The sequence below is a fragment of the Moschus berezovskii genome, chromosome 1, assembly GCF_049115385.1.
Source record: "Moschus berezovskii isolate FMDL1 chromosome 1, NW_MosBer_1.0, whole genome shotgun sequence".
Classification (NCBI taxonomy): Eukaryota; Metazoa; Chordata; class Mammalia; order Artiodactyla; family Moschidae; genus Moschus; species Moschus berezovskii.
Window position 1 is genome coordinate 22,709,722 of NC_142460.1, and position 27,556 is coordinate 22,737,277.

Genomic DNA, 27,556 nt, shown 5'->3' on the forward strand with positions numbered 1-27,556 from the left:
GAAGAAGAAGAAATGAAAAGATTGCACTGCATTCCAGGAGACCCTTGCTCCAAAGGGACTTAAATTCTCAGGTGGCAGTGTCTGTCGTTTCCTGGATCTTTGTCATGGATGACCGTTGGTTCCCCTTGGGTAACTGTCTGTTTAAACACCAAACCTCTGTGATTTTATTCATCAGTTTGACAGGTCTTTTTGTTGTTGAACTGCTAAGTTGTATTCAACTCTTGCGACCCCATGGACTGTATCTGCCAGACTCCTCTGTCCATGGGATTTCCCAGGCAAGAATACTGGAGTGGGTTGCCATTTTGTTCTCCAGCGGATCTTCCTGACCCAGGGATTGAACCCCAGTCTCCTGCATTGTGGGCGGATTCTTTACCGTTGAGCCACTAGGGAAGCCCTTTGATAGCTTTACTGCATGTGAATTTCAGAAGCCCTATTTGTATCTTTTGGCCACCATATTCTTGGAGTTCTGGTATGCAAGCACAGAATAAAGGGGGAAAAGATGACCAGATGGAAGACATTATTTAGAGGCATTTTTCATGAAGTCATATTGATAGCAGCCTGTCGAATTTTAAAATGTCATGAATATCTTGAGTGTTTATGACATTACCCAGTAAGTTTTGCCCTGGATTTCAGGTTGCAGATCTGAGCATGGGAGACCTGCTGTTGCATACCACCGTCATCTGGCCAAACCCTCCCGCCTCGCTGGGCAAGTGGAAAAAGGAACCCGAATTGGCAGCATTTGGTATGTGTCACCAAAGGGCTTGGAGGGGCAGAGGGAGGCTGGCTTATTTTTTGAAATAAGTTAACATTTCTTTTCCAAGACACAGTTTATTAAAGTATAGTTACATAAGTTATCTGCGTTGTCTTCTTGCTGTGGCCACTAACGTGTCACCGATACTAAATCACACCTTCCAGTTAAGTATGACCAGCGTGGCCCCCTGCTACTGAGAGAGAGGGGATGGCTGTTCAGGTCTCACCCAGGTGTAGACACACAGGTGGAAAAAGATGCTTTTTTAAGCTGCTGCTCCGAATATCATTTGAAAATGATGAGTTAGTAATAAACCAAAGAAAAATCAACACATCAAAACTGTCTGTCCCTGAGCCCCCCAATCTGATATCATCTGTTTTCTCCCTGACTCTGTGTTGCTGTTTGTGAAGCCAGGGTTCAGGGCATGGTTCTCAGCTCATCTGTTTTGGCGCCACTGGGTGCCTTGATCAGTTACAAGGTGCTTGTCAATCACACGGGTAAGATGTTTATATGGATTATTTTCTTTTATTTATTTTGAACTGAAGGGTTGTCACATTATGATATTGTTTTGGTCTCTGCCACGTTGTTGTTCATGACTGTTGCCCCGTCGTGTCCAACTCTTTGCGCCCCTATGGACTGCAGCACGCCAGGCCTCCCTGTTCATCACCATCTCCCAAAGTTTGCCCAAGTTCGTGTCCACTGCATGCATCAATATCAATCAGCCATGGGTATACACATGTTCCCTCCCTCCCGAGCCTCCCTTCCACATTCCACCTCTCTAGGTTGTCACAGAGTCCCAGTTTGAGTTCCCTGAGTCAAGGATTATTTTTGCAATAAACTCGTTCTGATGGATGTAGTTGCCATGATTAGAAATCTCATGTTGTTTTACTGGAAAATGCTTTTTTGAAAGAGAAAAACTGTGAGTTAGCCCGCTGTGCGTAATGCAGGAAATATGGCTCACTGTTGTGTTGTGTGTGAATGCTTGTACAGCATGCGTGTTGTTCCTAAGTATAAAATGATCAGCGATGATCAGCGACCAGTATTCTTGCTTCTGTTGTAGGCTGTGTCACGTCCTAGCCTCCCCCTAGAAGATTCATAGGCGAGTAGTAGTATAAATGAAGTCTCATATTAGTATTTCCATTCACCTTCCTTCTCTTATCTTTCTTCGGATGGAAGAGGGAAAGTGTTGCTGTTTACTGTTTTTTTTATTTTGTTTTCTAAAATTTATTTTTTAATTAAAGGATAATTGTTTTATAGAATTTTGTTGTTTTCTGTCAAACCTCAACATGAATCAGCCATAGGTACACATATATCTTCTCCCTTTTGAACCTCCCTCCCATCTCCCCGCCATTCGACCCCTCTAGGCTGATACAGAGCCCCTGTTTGAGTTTCCTGAGTCACACAGCAAATTCCCGTTGGCTATCTATTTTACATATGGTGATGTGAGTTTCCATGTTACTCTATCCATACATCTCACCCTCTGCTCCCCTCTCCCCACGTCCATAAGTCCCTTCTCTGTGTCTGTTTATCCGTTGCTGCCCGGTAAATAAGTTCTTCAGAACCATTCTTCTAGATTCCGTATATATGTGTTAGAATACAATATTTATCTTTCTCTTTCTGACTCACTTCCCTCTGCCTAATAGATTCTAGGTTCATCCACCTTATTAGAACTGACTCAAAGGTGTTCCTTTTTATGACTGAGTAATATTCCATTGTGTGTATGTACCACAACTTCTTTATCCATTCATCTGTTGATGGGCATCTAGATTGCTTCCATGTTCTAGCTATTGTAAATAGTGCTGCAATGAACAATGGGATACATGCGTTTTTTTTCAATTTTGGTTTCCTCAGGGGATATGCCTAGGAGTGTGATTGCTGGGTCATATGTGGTTTTATTCATAGTTTTTTAAGGAATCTCCATACCGTCTTCCATAATGGCTGTATCAGTTTACATCCCCACCAACAGTGGAAGAGTGTTCCCTTTTCTCCACACCCTCTCCAGCATTTATTGTTTGTAGATTTTTTGATGATGACCATTCCGACTGCTGTGAGGTGATATCTCATTGTAGTTTTGATTTGCATTTCTCTAATGAGCGATGTTGAGCATCTTTCATGTGTTTGTTAGCCATCTGTATGTCTTCTTTGGAGAAATGTCTGTTTAGGTCTTTTCCCCACAATTTGATTGGGTTGTTTTTCTAGCTTTAAGTTGTATGAGCTGCTTGTATATTTTGGAAATTAATCCTTTGTCAGTTGTTTCATTTGCTATTATTTTCTCCCATTCTGCGGGTTGTCTTTTCACCTTGCTTGTAGTTTCCTTTGCTGTGCAAAAGCTTTTAAGTTTAATCAGGTCCCACTTGTTTATTTTGTTTTTATTTCCATTACTCTAGAAGGTGAGCCATAGAGGATCTTGCTTTGATTTATGTCATCAAATGTTCTGCCTATGTTTCCTCTAAGAGTCTTATAGTTTCTGGTCTTCCATTTAGGTCTTTAATCCATTTTGAGTTATCTTGGTGTATGGTGTTAGGAAGTGTTCTAATTTCATTCTTTGACATGTAGCTGTTCAGTTTTCCCAGCACCATTTACTGAAGAGGCTGTCTTTGCCCCATTGTATATTCTTGCCTCCTTTGTCAAAAATAAGGTACCCATGTGTGCATGGGTTTATTTCTGTACTTTTATCTTGATCCATTGGTCTGTAGTTCTGTTTTTGTGCCAGTGCCATACTGTCTTGATGACTGTAGCTTTGTAGTATAATCTGAAGTCAGGAAGGTTGAGTCCTGTAGCCCCATTCTTCTTTCTCAAAACTGCTTTGGCTATTCAGGGTCTTTTGTGTTTCCATATGAATTGTGAAATTTTTTGTACTCATTTTGTGATAAATGTCATTGGTAATTCGATAGGGATTGTATTGAATCTGTAGATTGCATTTGGTAGTATAGTCATTCTCACAATATTGATTTCTTCCTACCCAGGAACTTGGAATATCTCTCCATCTGTTTATGTCATCTTTGATTTCTTTCATCAGAGTCTTATAATTTTCTGTGTACAGTTCTTTTGTCTCCTTCAGTTCAGTTCAGTTCAGTTGCTCAGTCGTGTCCGACTCTTTGCGACCCCATGAATCACAGCACGCCAGGCCTCCCTGTCCATCACCAACACCCAAAGTTCACTCAAACTCATGTCCAAGGAGTCGGTGATGCCATCCAGCCATCTCATTCTCTGTCATCCCCTTCTCCTCCTGCCCCCAGTCCCTCCCAGCATCAGGGTCTTTTCCAGTGAGTCAACTCTTTGCATGAGGTGGCCAAAGTATGGGAGTTTCAGCTTCAGCATCAGTCCTTCCAATGAACACCCAGGACTGATCTCCTTTAGAATGGACTGGTTGGATCTCCTTGCAGTCCAAGGGACTCTCAAGAGTCTTCTCTAGCATCACAGTTTAAAAGCATTAATTCTTTGGTGAACAGCTTTCTTCACAGTCCAACTCTCACATCCATACATGACCACTGGAAAAACCATAGCCTTGACTAGACGGATCTTTGTTGGCAAAGTAATGTCTCTGCTTTTTAATATGCTCTGTGGGTTGGTCATAACTTTCCTTCCAAGGAGTAAGCGTCTTTTAATTTCATGGTTGCAATCACCATCTGCAGTGATTTTGGAGCCCAAGAAAATAAAGTCTGTCATTGTTTCCATTATTTCTCTGTCTTATTTGCCATGAAGTGATGGGACCAGATGCCATGATCTTAGTTTTCTGAATGTTGAGCTTTAAGCCAACTTTTTCACTCTCCTCTTTCACTTTCATCAAGAAGCTTTTTAGTTCCTCTTCACATTCTCCTTAGGTAAGTCTATTCCTAGATATTTAATTCTTTTTGTTGCAATGGTGAATGGGATTGATTCCTTAGTTTCTCTTTCTGATTTTTCATTGTTAGTATATAGAAATGCAAGTGATTTCTGTGTATTGATTTTGTATCCTGCAACTTTGCTGAATTCACTGATTAGCTCTAGTAATTTTCTGATACTATTTTTAGGCTTTCTATGTACAGTATCATGTCATCTGCCAACAGTGAGCACTTTACTTCTTTTCCAATCTGCATTCCTTTTATTTCTTTTTCTTCTCTGATTGCTGTAGCTTGGACTTCCAGAACTATGTTGAATAACAGTGGTGAAAGTGGACACCCTTGTCTTGTTCCTGATCTTAGGGCAAATGCTTTCAGTTTTTCACCATTCAGAAAAATGTTTGCTGTAGGCTTATCATAGTAGGCCTTTACTATGTTGAGGTAGGTTCCTTCTATGCCCATTTTTTGAAGAGTTTTAATCTTAAATGGGTGCTGAATTTTGTCAAAGGCTTTTTCTGCATCTATTGAAATTATCATATGGTTTTTATCTTTCAATTTGTTAACATGGTGTATCACACTGATTGATTTGCGTATATTGAAGAATCCTTGCATCCCTGGAATAAACTCAGCTTGATCATGGTGTATGAGCTTTTGGATGTGTTGCTGAATTCTGTTTGCTAACATTTTGTTGAGGATTTTTGCATTGCACTATGTTCATCAGTGATGTTGGACTGCAGTTTTCTTTTTTTGTGTTGTCTTTGTTTGGTTTTGATATCAGGGTGATGGTGGCCTCATAAAATGAGTTTGGAAGTGCTCCTTCCTTTGCAATTTTTTGAAAGAGTTTTAGAAGAATAAGCATTACCTCTTCTATAAATCGTTAATAGAATTCTCCTGTGAAGCCATCTTGTCCTGGGTTTTTGTTTTTTGGGAGATTTTTTTTTAATCACAGCTTCAGTTTCAGTGCTTGTAATTGGGTTGTTCATAATTTCTATTTCTTCCTGGGTCAGTCTTGGAAGATTGAACTTTTCTAAGGGTCTGTCCATTTCTTTAGGATATCCATTTTATTGCCATATAGTTGTTCATAATAGTCTCTTATAATCCTTTGTATTTCTGCATTGTCTGCTGTAACCTCTCCTTTTTCATCTCTAATTTTGTTTATTTGATTCTTCTCTCTGTTTTTCTTGATAAATCTGGCTAAAGGTTTGTCAATTTTGTTTATCTTCTCAAAGAACCAGCTTTTAGTTTTATCGTCTAGTCAAGGCTATGGTTTTTCCAGTGGTCATGTATGGATGTGAGAGTTGGACTGTGAAGAAAGCTGATCGCTGAAGAATTGATGCTTTTGAACTGTGGTGCTGGAGAAGACTCTTGAGAGTCCCTTGGACTGCAAGGAGATCCATCCAGTCCATTCTAAAGGAGATCAGTCCTGGGTGTTCATTGGAAGGACTGATGCTGAAGCTGAAACTCCAATACTTTGGCCACCTCATGCGACGAGTTGACTCACTGGAGAAGAGTCTGATGCTGGGAGGGATTGGGGGTGGGAGGAGAAGGGGACGACAGAGAATGAGATGGCTGGATGGCATCACCGACTCGATGGACATGAGTTTGAGTGAACTCCAGGAGTTGGTGATGGACAGGGAGGCCTGGCGTGCTATGTTTCATGGGGTCGCAAAGAGTCAGACACGACTGAGCGACTGAACTGAACTGTCGTTTCTTTCATTTCTTTTGCATTTATTTCTGCTCAGATCATTATGATTTCTTTCTTTTTACTAATTTTGGGGGTTTTTTGTTCTTCTTTTTCCAGTTGTTTTACGTGTAAAGTTAGGTTGTCTATTTGATGTTGTTCTTATTTCTTGAGGTAGGATTATATTGCTATTAACTTAGGACTGCTTTTACTGTACCTCATAGGTTTTGAGCTTTCATTGTTATTTATTTCTAGAAATTTTTTTATTTCCCTTTTGATTTCTTCAGTAATCTGTTGGTTATTTAGAAACATGTTGTTTAATCTCCATGTGTTTGTGTTTCTTACATTTTTTTCCCTTGTAACTGATATCTAGTTTCATAGCACTGTGGTCAGAAAAGATGCCTGATACGAATTCAATTTTCTTAAATTTACTGAAGTTTGATTTGTGACCCAAGATGCGGTCTATCGTGCAGAATGTTCCATGTGTACTTGAGAAGAAGGTGTATTCTTCTGCATTTGGATATTGGTGTGTTTGATATTGTCCTTAGAGGTCTCTGAGACTATCCTCAGTTCTTTTCATTCTTTTTACTTTATTCTGCTCTTCAGAAGTTATTTCCACCATTTAATCTTCCAGCTCACTGATATGTTCTTCTGCTTCAGATATTCTGCTATAGATTCCTTTTAGAATATTTTTAATTTCAGTAACTGTGTTGTTTGTATGTTTATTCTTTAATTCTTCGTTAATTGATTCTAACGTTTTCTCCATTTTGTTTTCAAGGTTTTTGATCATCTCTACTATCATTTTTCTGAATTCTTTTTCAGGTAGCTTGCCTATTTCCTCGTCATTTCTTTGGACTTCTGTGTTTCTAGTTTGTTCCTTCATTTGTATAGTATTTCTCTGCCTTTTCATTTTTTTTTTAACTTATTGTGTTTGAGATCTCCTTTTCCCAGGTTTTAAGGTTGAATTCTTTCTTCCTTTTGATTTATGCCCTGCTAAGATTGGTCCCGGAGAAGGCAATGGCAAGCCACTCCAGTACTCTTGCCTGGAAAATCCCATGGATGGAGGAGCCTGGTAGGCTGCAGTCTGTGGGGTTGCTAAGAGTCGGACATGACTGAGCGACTTCACTTTCACTTTTCACTTTCATGCATTGGAGAAGGAAATGGCAACCCACTCCAGTGTTCTTGCCTGGAGAATCCCAGGGACAGGGGAGCCTGGTGGGCTTCTGTCTGTGGGGTCACACAGAGTCGGACACGACTGAAGTGACTTAGCAACAGCAAAGTTGGTCCAGTGGTTTGTGTAAGCTTCCTGTAGGGTGAGATTTGTGCTGAGTTTTTTTGTTTGCTTGTTTTTATTCTTTTGGGCAAGGCTGAGTGAGGTGGTAATCCTGTCTCCTGATGATTGGGTTTGTATTTTTGTTTTGTTTGTTGTTTAGATGAGGTGTCTTGCACAGGGTGCTACTGGTGGTTGGGTGATGCTGGATCTTGTATTCAAGTGGTTTCCTTTGTGTGAGTTCTCACTATTTGATACTCCCTACAGTTAGTTTTCTCGTAATCTAGGGTCTTGGAGTCAGTGCTCCCACTCCAAAGGCTTGATTTCTGGTCAGGAATGAAGATTTCACAAGTGGTTTGTTATGACATTAACTGAGATAAAACAGATACCCCAAAACGAGAAACCAAAGATGAGCCCCAAACAAATTGTAGTTACAAAATCAGGCAAATGATAATTAAAATAATGAATATACACATATACATATACACGCATGAGCAAAGTCAAAAACAGTCCAACAAAAGTAAAGTGCAATAGATTGACCTGGTGAACAAAGGAAACCAAAAATTATATATACCAGTTAAGAACAACACTAACCAAATCACAAACTGGGAAGAAAAAAAAACTGAAGCACGGTGCCAATTGGGGAATTAAGCAATGAAAATAAAGCTAACAAATGCGTTGAGAGGAAAGGAAAGAAGGAAAAGAAAGAATAGATGTGCAAAGTTACATAGAGGTAGATAAAGAAGATTTATGGACAGTTATGACCAACCTAGACAGCAACCTAGACAGCATAGATCATGCATGGCATCTGGTCCCATCACTTAATGGCAAATAGATGGGGAAACAGCGGAAACAGTGGCTGACTTTATTTTTCTGGGCTGCAGAATCACTGCAGATGGTGATTGCAGCCATGAAATTAAAAGACGCTTACTCCTTGGAAGGAAGGTAATGACCAACCTAGATAGCATATTAAAAAGCAGAGACATTACTTTGCCAACAAAGGTCCGTCTAGTCAAGGCTATGGTTTTTCCCGTGGTCATGTATGGATATGAAAGTTGGACTGTGAAGAAAGCTGATCGCCAAAAAATTGATGCTTTTGAACTGTGGTGCTGGAGAAGACTCTTGAGAGTCCCTTGGACTGCAAAGAGATCCAACCAGTTCATCCTAAAGGAGATCAGTCCTGGGTGTTCATTGGAAAGACTGATGCTGAAGCTGAAACTCCAGTACTTTGGCTCCCTGATGTGAAGAGCTCACTCGTTTGAAAAGACCCCAATGCTGGGAAAGATTGAGGGCAGGAGGAGAAGGGGATGGCAGAGGATGAGATGGCTGGATGCCATCACTGACTCGGTAGACACGGGTTTGGGTGAACTCCGGGTGTTGGTGATGGACAGGGAGGCCTGGCGTGCTGCGGTTCATGGGGTCGTAAAGAGTCAGACATGACTGAGTGACTGAACTGAAATGAATATATATTAAAGGTTAACTGCAAGGTGAAAAGCACAGTAGGAAAACAAAAAAGGAATAAATGTAAAAAAATAATAATAGGTTTAAAAAATTAAGAATTAAAAAAGAGAGAGAGAGAAAAAAAGAAAACTACAGAGCTGCAAAAGCCCAAAGTAGAGGCAGAGGTTTATAAAAACAAAAGAAAATGTGACAGAAAAAAAAAAAAACTCAAAAGCTTAGTTAGATTTCATAGTGCCAATAAAATCGACAGCTATAACAGAGGGGGAAAAATAGGAAAAAAAAAAAATCCTAAAGATTCAACAGAACAAGTCACAATGTAAGAATAATAATGGTTTTCTTGTCACTGCTGTCAGAGTCCCTTCTCTCGCTGGGAGTCACAGTCCACCTCACCTCCCTAGGATGCCCTCCACCAGTGTGCTGATCTCTGGACCTGCTGTGGGGGCAGCTCAGATTCTAACCTGGTCCTCCTCCTGTGTGTTCTTGCCTCCAGTGTCCACAGCTATCAGAACTAGTGAGTTTTCTTCTGTGGGAGCTCTCAGTGACCTTTTATATATTCCATAGACACAGAGTCTGCCTAGTTGATCATGTGCATTTAATCTGCAGCTTGTACAGCTGGTGGGAATGTTTGGGTCTTCTTCCTTAGCCACACTGCCCCTGGGTTTCAATTGTGGTTTTATTTCCACCTCTGCATGTGGGTCGTTCACTGGCGTTTGGTCCTGAGGCTGCCCTGGAGGACGTGGGTGTGCCCCGTGGGGGCCAGGTGTGGAGGTGGTGCAGCTGCTTGGGTCAAGGGGGTTCTGGCAACACCAGGCACGGGGTGGAGGGGGTGGCATTTGGAGCTAGGGCAGCAGGAAATATAGTGCTCTAGAAGGGTATGGAAACCAGTATTGGCCAGTATGCTCCAGGAGTCTTGCCTGGAGAACCCCCCTGACAGAGAAACCTGGCAGGCCACACTCTGCAGGATCGCAAAGAGTTGGACACAACTGAAGTGACCCTACGTGCATAGATGCAAGACTTTTTTTGCCTGTGGCAGCTCTGCCCCAGTGAGAGTTGAGCATGAAGGTGGCGCAGCTGCTTGGCTTGCAGGGACCCTGGCGGCATCAAGTGTGCAGGGACATGGACTGCCTCCGCCACAGGAGTTATGGCCCTATCAGAGTCTTTTTCCAAGCCTCTTGTACATGGTGATCAGAATGCTTCTTTGGCCAGTCTTTCTCCGTGGCTCCACCAGTTCAGGCACTTAAAGGGCTCCCTTGTCTAGGGTCCTTCTGTTTTTCGGCGTGTCAGGCACACAGAGGGGCCCCCCTGGCTGGGGAACGACTCTGTAGATCGGCATGTCAGGCACTTAAAGGAGCACCCTGGCTGGGGTCCTACTCTGTAGTTCAGAGCATCAGGCGTTTGTTGGGGCAGCCTCTCTATTGTTCAGCTACCAATGCTGGCGTGTGAGGAGAGACAGGCTATGGTGATGATGCCACCCCCTACGCTGACTCAGCAGTATCGCCTTGCTTCCATGGCTGCCCAGCTTTCCTCCACAGGCATTTCCCACCACAGTCTCCTCCCTCACATCCCTTCAATCCATCTGTCTCTCCGCAGTCAACAGCAGCCCTCACCCTGCTCCACAGAGAGCAGGATTGCTCCACAATCCCTAAACTCCAGCTCCCAGCTGCTGCGCCTTCCAGGGGATCTGCGTCCCTGTCCGGGGTATGCATGGCTGTGGCAAGGACTGTCTTATTCTCATTCCATTTAGGCTGCCACAGATCAGCTCTTTTGCTCTCACCCTTAAATGTTTCTCTTCTGACAATTGCTCCCATGTGGGGACTGGACCCTGGTTCAGTTCCCCCACCCACCAAGGGCAGGTCCAGTCCTTCTAACACTCCTGTTTTTCCTCCTAGTTCCTTCGTCCTACCGAGTTTTGCGTGGTTCTATATATTCTCTTCCACTGGTCAGGTACTCCTGCCCGCTCTCAGCTGGTGTTCTGCATGCACTTCTGGGTCTGAAGGTGTATTCCTGATGAATCCATGGAGAGAGATGAACTCCACATCGACCAACTCCTCCGCCATCTTGTTCTCTCTGTTTACTGCTTTTTAAACTGAACTGTTCTTTTCTTGTATAATGTAAACAGTACATACCCAAGTGGAACATCCCAGTGGTATTAAAATCAGAAAGTTTTGTACAAAGATTCATTGGATTTCCTAATTAGGTCCCTCAGCCTTCTTTGAAAACCTTAGTGGTATCCCTAAAAATTCCAAAGAGCCATTATTGTAGCTGTTGATGCCATCTAATTAAAAGTAATAAGCATATAAGTGTAAAGGAAAAGCATATCACTAAGTATGATATTCCGAGGAGTTAGTGGGGTAGTTTTATACGCTGGTGATTTTTGATAGGGGTGGATATTTTTGGCAGGGGGAGGGATACTGTTTGTTTCATTTCCCATCCTTAGAAGTTCTGTTTCTAATATTGCAATTTCTTTTTTTTTTTTAAATATTGATTTATTTTTGACTGCACTGGGTCTTTGCTGCTATGCAGGCTTTTTCTCTAGTTGTGGAGAGCAGGGGTTACTCTCTAGTTGCAGTGCATGGGCTTCTCATTTCAGTGGCTTCTCTTGTTGCAGAGCACAGGCTCTAGGGCGTGCAGGTTTCAGCTCCAAGGCTCTCAAGCAAAGGCTCAAGCCTTGTGGCACATAGGCTAAGAAGTTCCTTGGCATGTGGAATCTTCCTGGACCAGAGACTGAACCCGTGCCCCCTGCATTGGCAGATTCTGATCCACTGTGCGGAGAGGTCTGGGAGCTTCCTGATACTTCTTAGTAGGTCATTTATGGGATGTAGGATTCTGAAGGAAATGACCCAAACCTTCTCTCTCCCTGTCTCTGATTCTGGGCACAGATGAGCCATACCAGAGGTTAGGATTGGAATTTTTCATATCTATCTCCTATATTTTACAGATTCCCTGCTGTTAGAAATCAACAGATTTAGAATAAGAAAATCATATGAGTGGGAGAAACCAGGAGGTTGGCAACTTGCTCTGTGAAAGGCCACAGAGTAAATATTTTCGGCTTCGCAGACCCAGAGGCCATATGTAGCCAGATGCAACCATAGACAGTATGTAAACAAATGGGCACCATTTTGGTGGGTTGAGCAGAAACGGGTGGGCCCTAGCTTGCCAATCTGTGATAGAAAAGGTCCAGGAAAATGCCAGTTTTAAGGTTTGGGGCTTTCGTGACACAAGCCCAGGTCAGGGGCAGTATGTGTGTGTTTGGCTCTGAAGGAGGGCATGGCAACCCACTCCAGTATTCTTGCCTGGAGAATCCCATGGACAGAGGAGCCTAGTGGGTTACAATCCACATGGTAACAATGAGTCAGACATGACTGAAGCAACTGAGCACGCATAAACAGACTATTGTCATCATAATGAGCTTTTTTTTTTTTTTTTTTTTTTTTACAATTCCCAGTCCTTAAAAGGTGACATGTTGGCAGTTTCGGTGTGATTTTTAAGTAGCAAGGCAGAACTAACAGAGCCTTAGAAATGCATTTTGAAACAAGGAAGAGTTGCTATGAGGGAAGTAGTTAGCACTGAGCAGGCAGCTTTGGGCTTGTTTCCGTTGGAACCTCTGATCTCAGGAAATGGTGCTGCTTTTCTTCTGAAACTGAAGTTGACCGGCTGCCAACATAGCACCTTGATGTTTTACTCTCAGGAAGGCTAGCCTGTGCTCAGGGTTGATGATCATCACCTTTAAAAAAAGAACAGACATCGTCTGTTCAGACTTAACCCTGGAAGGGTGTTAGATGCTCATCCTTTGGGATATAGAGCAAGTGTTTTAGGCTGGCCAGGGCAGCCAGGAGTTTTGAAGGTCAAGGCTGTGTCCAATGGGATGGGCAACACTTGGAGTTGGTTGAGTGAGAGTCACCCCAGGGAGGGATCAAGGCAGAGGTATTCATAGGCCAGGCTGAGGTCCACTGTGGTCCTCCCACGATGATCCTAGATGGTCCAGGTAAACCAAGGCAGGCCAGTAATATGACAACAGTTTCACTGAGTTCTGGTCCCAAGGAGGTGGTGGGTCACTGGCATCCTTGCCCTCTCCTGGAGGGGAGCTCCCTCGCTTTTAAAGGGCCCTGCTGTCCTGGCCACTGTGGTTTCTGAAGGTTTCGTGGTCGGGACCCAGGGCCTCCTCAGGCACTGGTGCATGTCCGCCGTCAGAGCTGCTGTGGCCTCCTGGGGTCAGTGGGAACCTCACGGTCTGGCCGCTGGGGTTTTTATGATGTCAGGTGCTTAGACAGCCCAGACTCAGTGCTGGGATAGCTCTCTTTGTGCCCTATCACCTCTTTTCCCACAGCGGAGATGAGAGCAGTCTTAAACATCGGGAACCTGACCCATCCTAACTGGGTAGGATGAAAAGGGGCCAGACACGTTGGGTTGGTCTGTAGAGAGCCTGGGGCCTGTCCCTGAGAATTCTGTTTCTGGTACCCCAGGGGTGCCCCCTCTGTGTGACTGACAGGGTCCCTAGTCTGACTCGGGGTCAGGGGGTAAAGGGAGATAGAGACCCTGATTCAGAGAGCCAGCGATGGACTGGGGGCACCCCTGTTGTGCTGGCCACGGGTTCTTCTTCCAGGAGGAGTTAGAATCACTGAGTGTTAAATGTGCTTGGCATTGCTTAAGGTATTCTATGGAAGATTATGCGTGACACCATTCCACTGCCTCCCCTCCGCCTCGCCCCCAAAGAATATAAGAATAAAACAACACACTCCTAGCTTCTAAAAACAGCTTATTTTTTTTTTAAGATTTTTTTTTTCTGATGTGGACCATTTTTAAAATCTTTTTTAAAAATTTATTTTTAATTCAGGACAGTTGCTTTACAATGTTTTGTTGATTTCTGCCATACATCAATATAAATCAGCCATAGGCCTACATGTGTCCCCTCCCTCTTAAACTTCCCTCCCACCTCACCCCACCCCTCTAGGTTGTCACAGAGCACAAGGTTGAGCTCCCTGTGTTATATAGCAGCTTCCCGTGAGCTCTCTGTTTTACATATGGTAATGTATATATTTCAGTGCTACTCTCTCAGTTTGATCCACCTTCTCCAAAGTCTATTAAATTTGTTACAATGTTGTTCCTGTTTTATGTTTTGGTTTTTTGGCCATGGAGGCATGTGGAATCTTAGCTCCCCTACCAGGGGTCGAACGTGCACCCCCTGCAGTTGACAGGCTAAGTCTCCACCACTGGACTCCTAGAGAAGTCCTGAAATGGCTTAAGATTCATCCTGTTTGGAAGAAGTAGAATTGCATTCTTCTTAGTAAACCAATTTTTATTTATTCGGGTCAAGAAGATGAATTATATTTTGTGAATTATGAGCACTGTGTAATATCATTTTGATTTACAGCAATAGGCATTACCTTAAGCACTGTTATGATTATTGATGTTTGCATTGTTCCTTCAGCTGCTAAACTGGTACTTTTGTTAAATGTGTGTAAGCTGAAGTTTGAAGCTTGAAGAGATTGCGTAGTTAAAAGATATATTTACCCCCAAAGTTTCCAGCGGGGCAGGAGGGTTTATTTCCATCTATACAGGCTTCCTGTATTTTTCTGGGACCTGGAAAATTGTGTCTGAGCAGGCTGTTGTGCCTCTGAGATGTGCTGGGGGAGTGGCGGGTGGAAGGGGAGCTCATTCATGGGGACTGTGTTCTCTTCATAACCGTAGTGTTTGTTACCACAAGTTATTGAAGCAAAGGGGAAAACCCAACGCCTTCCGTGCCGTAACCGCCTTCATTTTATGTTTTTCCAGTCTTCAAAACTGCCGTGGTCCTTGTCTATAAAGATGGTACCAAACAGAAGAAGAAACTCGTAAGACACAGTTTCCAAGCATCTCCCCTTTCTATCTGCTTCTCAGTTGGCTCTGTGCAGTTATAATTCTGAACCTTTGTCAGGCATGAGTGTTTTATGATCTGTTTCTTTTTCTGTGGTGTTAACTGAGCATTTGAGGAAATTGGCCATCCTGTAGGTGGCTCACATTTAGAGCATAAAAATACTGGGTTAGCCAAAAAGTTCGTTGGGGTTTTTCCATAACATGGGGAAACCTGAGTGAACTTTTTGGCCAACCCAGTAAATAACTATTGAACCTACCATGGCCAGAACTTTCCAACACCAGTTTTATCCCCTCCCTGTTCTTCCTGTCCCCCCTCTGTTCTTGTTTTGGGGACCCTTCTCTCCTTTTCCTTTTGTCTCTCTTTTGCCTGAATTTGGTTAGCAAGCTCATTTGCACACCCTCAGCAGATTTGTCACCTGGCCTCTGGCTTGCTGCTGTGGGTGAACAGAAGTGCTCACGGGGCTGGTAAGGGGCAGCCCAGGATTCCCGCACTGCTGTTTTTATTTTGAAAATTAAAACAATTTAACTTTTTAAATAAAAATAATTTAGTTTTAGTAATGTTTTAAGTTTTATTATTTTTTGAAGTACAATTGGAGTCCAGTATTGTGCCAGTGTCTACTGTACAGCAAAGCGACTCAGTTATATGCATATAGATATTCCTCTTTTTATTCTATTCCATATGGTTTATCACAGGCTATTGAACACAGCTCCCTGTACCATACTCTAGGACCTTGTTGTTTATCCATCCTGTATATAACACTTTGCCTCTGCTAATGCTGGACTCCTAGTCCCTCACCCCCTCTCCCCCTTGGCAACCACAGGGCTGTTCTGTGTCTGCAGCATCCCTGGTTTAGAAAGTATGAGGGTCTGGTCCAGACTGAGACATGGATCTCATGCGCCTGGTTCCTTCTCTCCCTACAGGTAGGCTCACACAGGCTTTCAATTTATGAGGATTGGGACCCCTTCCGATTTCGACACATGATTCCTACTGAAGCTCTGCAGGTTCGCGCTTTGGCAAGTGCAGGTAAACTCTGAAATGGGCTGGGTACATCTTTCTATGTATGAGCTGTTTCTCAATCCACACTCTTGGCTCCAACCACTCCACCATCTTTTTTCTCCTTTCCCTCAGTCTCCTCATTGCCTCTTATTTGCCCAACTATTTGTTAAATGATCCAAGTGAATGGACGTCATGCCTTTACTCCTGTTCCAAGGGATTCTATTCATTCTGTTATATATATTAATAACTTTACAGTGACACATCTAAGAAGCAGTGAGTCTTGTGCTTCTGGAAAGAACCTTTGAGACCGTGAGCAGATAAAGCCCATGTAAATAACTTACTGAACTTTTAACTGAGAGACCCCGAAAGGCCTCCAAAGCACACACAAAAAAACATTGAATACATTTTTTTACCCCCTGAAACATTAAAAACCTTTATCTTTGTATAAGCATGAAATGTCACTTCTTTGGGTAATAGAACCCAAATATCCGTGAAGCCAGTTGTCAGGTAGTGATGAATGTATTGGGTTGGCCAAATGGTTTGTTCAGGATTTTCAGTAAGATGCTATGGACAGTCCTGAACGTTTTGGCCAACTCAGTACTTGATTAGATGGTGCTTTAGTGCATGAGAAGAGAGGCGAATGTCAGCATGGTACTGACTTAGAATAGCAGTGTTTCTGTGACTCGGGGCCCATCCAGGGTTTCATTGGAGGCTGTATTAGGAAGGAGCAATTAGCGGTGGTTCTCCCGGGCACACCCTGCGGGGAGCAGCTTTGGGGTCAAGTGGAAACTCTTGGAACATGCTAATCCCTGTCCCACCTGGATAGCAGGTGCGGCTTTCTGGTAGTAAAGAGAGGCTGGGAAAGTGGACCTCTGCAGGTGCACAGTCATCTGCACTTCTCTGTATTGTGTTGCTGGTGTCGACGAAAAAGTACAGTCACAACCTGAAAGCAGAGTTATCTTATTTGGTGGGAAAGTTTAGGACTCCGAGCCCAGGAGACAGCATCTCAGTAGCTCTGAGAAACCTGCTCCAAGGAGGCAGGAGGGGAGGTCAGGCTATATACAAGTTTGCCACAAAGGGAACAGGCAGTCTAAACATCAAAGATCAGGTATCAAGTTAAGAATTTAGCATTCTGTGTAAGGGATCATTCCTTTCATATGCACCTCAGCTGTCTGGGGTCAATCCTGTTTCCCTGTTCACCTTGCTTCTTGCGTTCCCCCAGCTCCTCAGCAGTCACTGTAGGGGCTGGCAGCATCCTGTGGAATGCAGTTTTGGGAGCCCTCATTCACCTTTGGAGGCCAAAAATCACTGATGGCTGTGACATTTCTTGTTTATTAACATGGCAGGAGATGGCCGTTTCTCACTGGCATCTAGTATGAGTGCACAGTTCTTTGTGTCTGATTGGCATCTCTCCTCTTCTCCTGGTTTGCACTTGTCCCCTCCATCAGGCAAAAGTGCCTCTAGTCCTTATAGAACCAAGTCTTTCCTAATCCTGTGTCATGAGGACAGACCACCTGCAGTATTTGGTAAACCTTCAGTTACTCACCCAAGTTAAACTGGAAATCGCTTCCTTCACAGCTCTTAAGCGTCGCATAAAGAGAACTCAAATGCAAAAATTACGACAGGTAAATGCATTGAGGGTGACTATTTACCTTATGAATATTTGTCTGGCAAACCTTCCGGTCCAGAGATTTACCCTGTTGCTTTTTTACTCTGATTTGATTAGTAAAATTGATTACGGATGAATTTTCAGGAACCTAGAAATCTTAGGTCTACGAACAACTCTAATAGTGTTTTGAAGTTTGGGCTCTTAAATACTAGTATTGTCTTTACAGTCTCAGGTTCTGAATTATCTGGTTCCTGTGTTTCCTTGCGCCTGGTTTGTATCCGGAAAAGCCCATGTTTGCAGCACACTGTAAAGCCCTTCTCAGGCAGGAATTTCGCTTTCCTTGAGGACTGTACGTGAAGATCATAAGTTTGGAAAACAAAGCCATCTTTGTGAATGTGACATTGCATTCTCATCCTCGGGTTTTCACTCAAATCAACTTTAAAATCATCAAGATGAAAGCTTATTTTCATGGAGTTGTAAAGACTAGCCCACACATCTTCTTATGAAGTACATGCCAATGGATTTGAGAATCAGAAGATGGAAATTTCTAGATTTTTGTCTGCATTTGGGAGAACTTGTGAAACTTACTTTATATGGGTCCTGGTTGGGTTTAAATAATGTGGGCATGATGAGGATTTGTTGTGACCAGGGTGTGGAACCACTAGGTAAGCGTGAGACTTCACAATGTGCAGAGTACCTACAATGAACTGTCTCTTTTATAAACACTAATAATGAATAACATGGTAAAATAATATGATATTCAGGCACTGAAAGACTTAGAAATTACTTCTACATATAGCTTATTCTTACCTTCTCAGATACCACTTTTGCTTCACTCAGATTGGGCTCTATGGGTGGACTGAGAAAGAAGAGCCCCATTTATTCCCAGGACATGCCTGTCCAGGGCACCAGGCCTGGTCACAGTGGGAAGGCTGTCCTGCTGATGGAAAGGGCCTGCCTCTCTTTATCACTGGCCTACATTGGAATCTTGGGTTCCATCTCGTCCAACTGTTGCCAAAACAACGAATTACTTAATTAAAATAGTTCAGCCAAATAGGCGGTGAAGCTGAAAGGGTCAGTTCTTCCATCAGTATGATTGACTGATTGTCCTTTTAGACCATCCAGAGGGAGATTTTAGCAACTGGAAAATTTCCAAGCGTTCTTTTCTTTTGCACCCATTAAGCTCTCAATCACTTAGCCTTTTGAGATCGTGGGCCAGGAATGAAGTTGCTTTGGTCTTAGGCGGCTCTGCACTATTTAATCTTGACACCAAAGCATGCAAGATGCTTTTATAAAAATGCAAATAAATTTCTTTGAAACATACTCTCATTCATCCTCATTTTACTTTACCTAGATGCGGAGGCAAATGCCGTGTGTGAAATCGTCCATGTCAAGTCGGAGTCCGAAGGGAGGCCGGAGAGGGTCTTCCACCTGTGTTGCAGGTGAGCCTGGAGCTGTGCAGTGTGGGCTGTGCTGCCCAGGGGGAAGGAATATGACTGTGCTTGGTGTCCCCAACTCCCCTGGGTTCTCTGGACCAGCCTGTGAGTCCTTAGAAGCTATATTCTTTTTCCTGTACATTTGAGAAAGTACTTAACACTTAATTGAGTAAGAGTCATCGGATCAATTAATTTTATTAGAATACAGACAGTAAACTGGTCAATTTAGTATCTGTCTAAAAGGAAATGGGAGTTTTCGTACATATCCAACATTTGGACGAGGGCGTCCTTCCCCTGTGTACGTTTGGTGGGTTAGAAGGACATGGTTGTCTTTTAACGTTTGGTTTTGGGGTTTGTACTATAACATCGCTGAGATGCACCAGATGGGAGAGTCAGCGGGGAGGAGGGGAGCGCGGAGCCGTGTTGCAGGGATTCATCATCACGCAGGGCAAGTTCAGCCCAGGGAGGCTGGCGCAGGTGACTCGGGTTCACCTGCAGATCTGGAGTGGAAGCAGAAGTTAGGATGTGGGCGTCTACTTATTTCTTCTTATTCTTACCCTTCCCTCCCCATTCCCCTCTGCTCCTCCGTCACCTCCTTCTCTTTGGGCTCTTGAGAATTTGAGAATTGCACTTTTCTCAAGTGCAGCCCAAACTCTGAACAGAATATTTTATGGTTGTTAATAATATTTTACAGTGTGACTGCTGATACAGTAAGAAGACACATTTCCCAAACATCCACTAGGCTAAGCACTTTTCATGCATTATTTCAGTTAATCAGCCTGAGGTATTTATTCCATTTTTACAAATGAGGTGTCAAGGCTCACAGAGGCTACTTTGCTAAAACCTTATAGCAAATGAACTCTGGGTTCAAACTCAGTGGGTTTGACTTCAAAGCCTGTATCCTGTATTTCTGCTTCACCTGTTTGTGTTGGATGACAGGAAACAATAAATCCAAATCCGGGGAACCTGTTGGAACTAGAACAGAAATTTTTTTCAAATAATCTATGTGTGGTTTAGCACCACCCTTTCCGCATGTAGCCCTCCTTTACCACATTATCCATTTAGGCTAATATACTTGTGATTTTGTTGTTGTTGTTGTTGTTAAATCCACCAGGGTCCAATGAACCTGCCCCAGAGATGCCGTATTTATTGTTAATAGGGAATACCAGGTAAAAGTTACCTGGGTAAAAATATTGAGATCTTGGCAAGAAAAATAACTGACCTAGGATGTACTTTGGGAATTGGGACTTGGGAAGATTTTCCAGTTCTTAACAATGTAACTTTAATATTTTCCTGTTGACATGTGCTGTGGGAGGCATTGATATATTTAAAACATTACTGACTAGAGATGTATTAATATGTCTTTTTTGTCATCCAAATGTTGTTGACCGGAGTTGTTTCAATTTTCGCTTACATAATATTGAGTTGGCGAAAAAGTTCGTTCAAGTTTTCTCTAAGATACGATGAAAAACCTGAATGAACTTTTTGGCCAACCTAGTAAATGACTGGCCACAGATGTTAGGTTCTGTAGAAATTCCCCAGTCAGTAATGTGTTAACAAGGAGGCCAAATTAGAGGAAGCTCAGGGTGTTGGGACATTATTTCAGGGGCGCTGCAGAGCTGCAAGAATCTCTTGGTTCCTTTGTCTGTAAAAACACTGTGGAATGAAAGGCTCTGCCTTAAGTACTGAGAGCAGAATCTGGCAACTCTGTCCGTAAAATCCATCTCTCCATCAATCTATTCAGTAATGGGGTGCTCTGTCCCAGATTGGATGCAGGAGATGAGTCACAAAGCATAAAGTGAAAGGAATATGTGTTCTTTATCTCCAGTGATGAAAACGCTCCTCGGCAGTGAAATTGGAGTGGTGGCCTCCCATCTTTAACTTTGGTCCTCGGGGATATTTGTTTGACTGTACCTGATAGCATCAGAAGTTCACCGTGTGTTAAGTGCTGTTTCCCTAACACGTGTAAATCTTCTTTTCATAGCTCCCCAGAGAGCCGAAAGGATTTCCTGAAGGCCGTGCATTCCATCCTGCGAGATAAGCACAGAAGACAGCTCCTGAAGACCGAGAGCCTTCCCTCGTCCCAGCAATATGTCCCTTTCGGAGGAAAGCGGTTGTGTGCGCTGAAAGGGGCCAGGCCGGCCATGAGCAGGGCAGGTACTGTGGGGATTCAGACATTCAAAATCCCCGTCACCCCCACTCCACTGTAGAACTGACGTGCTCGTTGAGCAAGGCTTAGATGTGGCCTTGTGGGGGCTAATGTCGGAGTCCATTCTTCCCTGGTGTGAGGTTCCCTGCCTTTGCCTCCCTCCGCTGATTTAAGCCTCTCGCCCGCCCTCAAACTCTCCCTTGGCTTCCCTCCTCCTCCTGGCTGGTGAGCTCCCCCTCTCAGTCGCCAAGCCAGGAAGTGAGCGCCTTCTCCTACTTGGAGGAGCTGTCTTAGCCTGCTTGCCGAATGAGAGTTGCTGCTTTGCATGACAGCCAGCTTTGTCCAGCAAAAAAAAAAAGCAGTGTGTGATGTCTCAGCAAGGTCACAGCCCACCATTCTGAGAACATGGTGGCTTTGTTCTCCAGAAACACGGCCAGGCCTGTCCTCAGTAGGGAGGCCATGTTTGGTAGACCAGATGACCCGTCAGATGTTACCCTCACCTGTGCCTGCAATGTTAATTTTAGCTTCTGTGTTGATTTGGGGCAGCCTTGAGCTGCTATTAGAAAAGAAGAATATGGAATTTAAATGGTCCCAGAGTAAATACTCTTTTAGGACTTATTCTATCACCTTAAAGCAGTAAAAATCAATACTACTATCTGTAAATGGCATTAAAATCTATCTAGGAAGAAAGATATTTTCATAACACTTGGGTATTAAAGACATCAAGATTTAACGTTTTTATCACTCCTTTCTTAAGAAGTAGTCCAAAATTTTGCAGGGAACATTCCAATAAAAGAGGCTTCCTTTGTATTCGCCAAAACGCCTTCTGTTCTGGTGAATTTTCCGCCTGTTCTCAATTGTGTTGAAGAGGCAGGAATGGCACTGTGAATGGCTGAAGGTTTTCATAGACATAACCTGCCTAGCTTGACAGGGTATATTACACTCCAAGTACCTTAAGTTTAGCTAATGTTAAAGGGACTAGTTACATCTATCCTTCAATCAATTGCTAAGTGTTTATTGGAAACCTGGTACGGTGAACACCTAGCACTCTTCTGGGCTTGCCAGTATCCATACTTCCCCATCCACGATTTCTCCTGGAGTCCTCATATATTAAATAGCTTTGCTCATCCCTTTAGAGCTCATAGCAGAGAATTTCACCTTGGAATTATCTCATTTGTTTCTTTTACTTTCAAGATATATGTAATTAGGATTGGGGCTATGTGTCCCAACCTCAGGAAAACCCACCTGTCATTGGCCATGTTTTAGTTGTTAATTGATGAACCTAAAGTTAGAGCTCCATTCACTAAGCATTTGTAGTCTGTGGGATACTAAGAAGTTTCCCTGCTGAGATCCCTTTGGAAAGAAGACAGAGTTGCTACAACCTGCCCTATTATCTTGAATATCAAGAGAGAAAGCCTTGATTTCAGAGCCCAATGGCTCATTTTTGGCTAAAGAAAGTCTTTACTTTTGAAGTCCCTCACTCTCATCATTACATTAGATGATTTGAAAATTGTGTTTGAGTGGGTCAGCACTGTACTAGCTAATCAGTCTTAACAGTGAGTAATGGCAGTACTCAAGTCAAAGATTGTCTCTTGGAACCCCATAAGGCTGGCTGGGTTATTATTTATTCTTTTAGTAAAGGATAGATTCTTATGCTCCATTACTCATTGTCGTGATTCATGACACCCTGCTAGTTTATTTTTCCTTTTTCTCTTGTTTGAATAGAACTGTAACGGCAAATATTCTGCCTCCCTTCACCAAATGTCTGCCAGTGATCCAACTAGACATTTTTATGTTGTTTCAACATTTTCTTATGGAAATTCTTAGACATATAGAACAAATGAAAGAATTATACACATTCCTACCTGCTGTCTGTAATTAACATTTTTATATATTTTCATTAACACATATCCATCCATCATCCACCAACTCATCTTGCTTTTGACACGTTTTCAGAATACAGACAGTAGCACTTCTTACCCCTAAATACTTCAGCCAGCACATCCTTGACAAATATTTCCAGTATCCCAGTTTGGAATTAAGGTACTTCTAATATAGTGAGTGGAGACTGTCAGGCTCCACTGTGATGATATTGAGGTAAAACTGAACAATAATTTTTGCTTCTTTCCAATGGAGTAGTACTATTTTTTTAATTCTGTTTTCTGTTTTTCCGGGAGTGATTCTCATTCCCTGCCTTGAATGAGAGGAATGATGATGGAAACACAGGGATCTGAGACAGAGGATGGTCAGAATGGGAGCCAATTTAGACCACTGTCCGGCTTACTGACCTTGCACCTGCTGTATTTGAAGTCAAGGCTATATTTGGCAGTAATTATGAACAGTCATCTTACTTCTTGTAGCCCTGAAGCAGTTTAATGAATTTCGGGGCATAGATTTCAGAAAGGCAGCTCCTTATTGGTGTCTAGGCTCCCCACTCCAATGGGAAAGCACATGGTACATTTCACTGTCCGTGGAGAAGTGGCAGTGTTTCCATGTGTCTTTGTGTGTGTGTGTGTGTGTGTCTGTGTGATTGTTTGCTTGACTGGGTGGCATATTTTGTTTGTTTTTAGTAATAGTGACTTCCTAGAGGGCAGTGAGGTGAAAATACAGAATACAGAGATTTGTTTTTCTTAACTGTTAGTCACTTTATTTTGCACTTTGCTCATCAGCTGCTTGAGTGTTGTATTATTCGTTTCTCATTCCACTCAAGCACTAGTAGTTTAATCGCTTTGTGGAAGAGAAATTGGGGATACATAGAACAGAGTCAGGAAGGGACTAAGGCTCAAAGTTGCTTTAGCCTCAGTTTCACCTGAGGCTTTGTCAGAAAGAGGACTTGACATCTCTGAGACCCCGTCTTTTCTGTAGTTGCTCCAAAAACAATGGTGCACCCTTAAGGTACCTGAAGATCCTCAAGAAATGTGACATTCAGAAAGCAATAAAAAAAAAAAGCAATATAACTTGGACCAGTATTTCCCCCTCCTTGGTACATCATGGTGATTTCTCTAAAGACAGTGAAATGCTGAAAGCATCTCCACCCTTACTAAATGACTCTAGGACAGCCCCTGGGGGATCCTCAGAGCACTGTGCCGCAGGCCATGGTCAGGAAGGAGGGCACTAGTCAATCCCAGGGTCAGTGGTGGACTTGACAACAGCAGGAATCCTTATTACTTGCCTCCCAGGTACACAGGTAGAGAATTGGATTATTTCAGAGGGAGTCAAATCCCCTTTTCCCCATAACCTACAACCCACCCATGTCCCTATCACCACCCCACCGCCTCCTTGCCCTCCATTCACTGACTAGAATATCCTCTTAAGCCCAGACATCTGTGCCAGGTAAAGCCCCCCTCCCAGCCTGCCGAGACAGCCTGGACTCTAAGCCCCAAATGATACCCAGGCCCTAAATGCATATCTCCTAATCTTTTCCTTTCCTTTAGCTTGTATTTGCTTTCTGGATTTTCATCACACGTAAAGCATGTGGGGGTTTTATTGTTATATTTTTGTGTGTGTGTGCAGTGTCCGCCCCAAGCAAGTCTCTTGGGAGGAGGAGGCGGCGACTGGCCCGAAACAGGTTTACCATTGATTCCGATGCCATCTCCGCCAGCAGCCCGGAGAAAGACCCCCAGCAGCCACCCGGTGGCGGGGACACTGACCGCTGGGTGGAGGAACAGTTTGATCTTGCTCAGTATGAAGAGCAGGATGACATCAAGGAGACAGACATCCTCAGTGACGATGACGAGTTCTGTGAGTCGGCCAAGGGCGCCGCGGCGGACAGAGACCTGCAGGAGCGGCTTCAGGCCGCCTGCATCACTCAGCGGGAGCGGGGCCGGAAGCCCCTGGACAGCCACGCGTCCCGCATGGCGCAGCTCAAGAAGCAAGCTGCCCTGTCGGGCGTCAACGGAGCCCCGGAGAGGACGAGCGAGGAGGTCATCTGGGTTAGGCGCGAAGACTTTGCCCCCTCCCGCAAGCTGAACACTGAGATCTGACTGTGCCACGTTCCCCCATCCGTAGCGAGTCCGTGTAGATACGTCTCCGGCCCCCCACCCCACTCCACCGCCCCCCACGCTCCCCCCCACGGGACCCTCGATGGGGGGAAAAAAGCTCCCTTTAAGTCGCACTCTTGCACACAAACAGTTTTGGCAGCTGACTTTGTTCTGAAGCCATGTAGCCACCCAACTTGATCATTTTTAACCACATCGGAAGGAACTGTTCAAGAATCCCAAATCAGCTTGAGCTTCTGTATATTACTAAGGGCTTTTATTTATTCTCAATTAATCAGGGCCTAAAAGAATTTAAAAAGAAAAAAGAAAGAAAAATTCTATAGCACTGGAAAGCAAATTACCCCAGGAGTTGAACTATGTACAACAGATTAGCTTAAGGGATAACACACGAAAAATTAATAAGGACTCTATCCGAAATTAATCCAGGAGCCACTTCCTAGTTGGGAAAACAAAGCAACTGTATAGCTCGCAGTGTTCTTTCTCCTTTCCCTCTTAAATGTCCGAGAATATCTGTATTTTAAGAATGTGTGAGGAGAGGGTGAAGATTTATGTTTTGATGAGCCTTTTAAAATTTTTCCGTTTTTCCTCTTCTGTTTTAGTCTATGGCTGGTCTTACTTGATGTCGGTGTTCGGAAGTTCTAGTTTTGCATAGAATTATAAAGATGCCAAACTCCTTGAAAAGAGATCCAAATTTATCACTTTAAAAAAAACACTATTTTTTGTATTTTATCTGAGATGCAGGGGGGCACAAACAGATGAGACTTTTACAGTATTAGTGTAACTCTGAGTTTAAAGAATGAGGATTTTACCTTTTACAGAGAGAGTGAGGTGTGGTGATTTTATATTTATATATGAAAGGCCAACAAGATGCTTAGGAGAAGCTTTTTTCCCAAGAAGCAGTTTTTCTTTTTCTTCTTTTTTTAATGTTTGAATCTCTATTTGAGATGGGAGCTTGGTTGGATTAAACGTGACACCAGAATGGGCAGTGTGTGTGTCTGTTGCACATGGCGGGGGAGGGGAGACTCCTTTTCATGGGGTTGCCATGGTGATCATTGGTTTTCCCATCATAGTTACATCTCCATCCACAGATGACCTACCCCTTCCCTGATAGTCCATAACCAAACCTCTTAACAAAACAACCTTTTCAAAAACATGTCTTGTATTTAACACTTTCTTCATGCCAACAAACAGGGTAAACATGCTAAAAAAAAAAGAAAACAACTAATGTTCTAAACAGGTTTCCAAACAGGATGAACAAAAACAATTTAAAGCACTTTCAAAAAAATTTTTTTAAAGGTTTATAGCTTTTTTTTTTTTCTTCCCATTTCACAATGTCCACTTCCTAAAAAAGGTTTAAATAATATGAAAACTTTCTTTTTGGGGAAAATATCTATTTGGTGTTTGACACATCAGTAGGTACTTTAAAGACCTGAATTTTATAGTAGCTTTAGGAATTATATTTTGTAAAAATCAGTTATGAATTTATATTTCCAGACAATAGAGAGTTCAGAACATCACGCTCTTGTGCCCCTGCTTGCTTTACCTGCTTCCCCACCCTGTGTCCCTTCCCTTTCGGGTTTCCAGGGCTTTGAGCTTGATCTTTTGAGAGTTTTATTCTATTAAATTTTTGCTATATCTTCTGATTTTCTTAAAGAGCTTTAGAATGGTTTCTATACCCTTTGTATCACTGCATTGTTCCATATCATCTCTAATTCGATTGTGTCTGGGTGGAAAACTGAAGCGGAGGCTTCTAATAGTCCCACTGACCAGTCCCAGTGCAACGGGTTTGTCTGAAAATGCTGGAAAGTCTGGTGCTTGGAGAGGGTGCCATTGTCTCTTGTACATAAGGTCATGACGTGTCTATGTCAAAAGTTCTTATATATTTCTTTTATAAGCTGAAAGAAGGTCTATTTTTATGTTTTTAGGTCTATGAATGGAACGTTGTAAATGCCTGTCAAACAATAAAAAATATTGAAAAGTGGACGGTCCTGTGCTTTTTTGGATGGAAGGATGGATATGAACTGTAGAGTTTGTGGGAGAAGATACCTAAGGATGCCTTTTTGTTTTTCTAAATAATTATCATGACCATCAAGAGAAAGCTGACTTGGTGGTCCTTTAAGATTTTTAGTGTATTTTTAAATTGAGGTGTAATTGACATATAACTTTATGTTAATTTTAGGTACAGAACATAATATGTATATTGCAAAGTGATCACTACAGTAAGTCTGGTTAACATCATCACCATCTATAGTTATAAAATTTTTTTTCTTGTGCCGAAAATCTTCAAGATCCACTCTCCTCGCTACTTCCAAATAGGCAGTATAATATCATTAACTGTGGTCACCATGTTGTACATCGCATCCCCATGACTTATTTTGCAACTGAAAGTTGTACTGTTTGATGTCCTTTACCTGTTTTGCCCATCTTCCACCCGACCTCAGGCAACCACCAGTCGGTTCTCTGTATCCTTGAGCTTGGTTTATTGTTTGTTTTCTAGATTCCACTTACCCGTGAGATGATGATGGCATTTATC

At 42.9% G+C, this 27,556-nt stretch overlaps 1 protein-coding gene across 10 annotated transcripts in view; it reads left to right on the forward strand.

The window, feature by feature from the left end:
• Positions 1 to 27,004, forward strand: part of TIAM1 (TIAM Rac1 associated GEF 1) — a 314,669-nt gene extending 287,665 nt beyond the window's left edge. For all 10 annotated transcript variants that reach the window (XM_055421403.2, XM_055421410.2, XM_055421462.2 and 7 more), the window contains 6 exons: positions 634 to 742; positions 14,754 to 14,812; positions 15,756 to 15,858; positions 18,795 to 18,882; positions 20,861 to 21,033; positions 24,539 to 27,004. In XM_055421403.2, the coding sequence (XP_055277378.2) occupies positions 634 to 742; positions 14,754 to 14,812; positions 15,756 to 15,858; positions 18,795 to 18,882; positions 20,861 to 21,033; positions 24,539 to 25,008 (1,002 nt within the window). In that variant the 3' untranslated portion in view covers positions 25,009 to 27,004. The remainder of the gene's footprint in view (positions 1 to 633; positions 743 to 14,753; positions 14,813 to 15,755; positions 15,859 to 18,794; positions 18,883 to 20,860; positions 21,034 to 24,538) is intronic.
• The last annotated feature ends 552 nt before the right edge of the window (positions 27,005 to 27,556 follow it).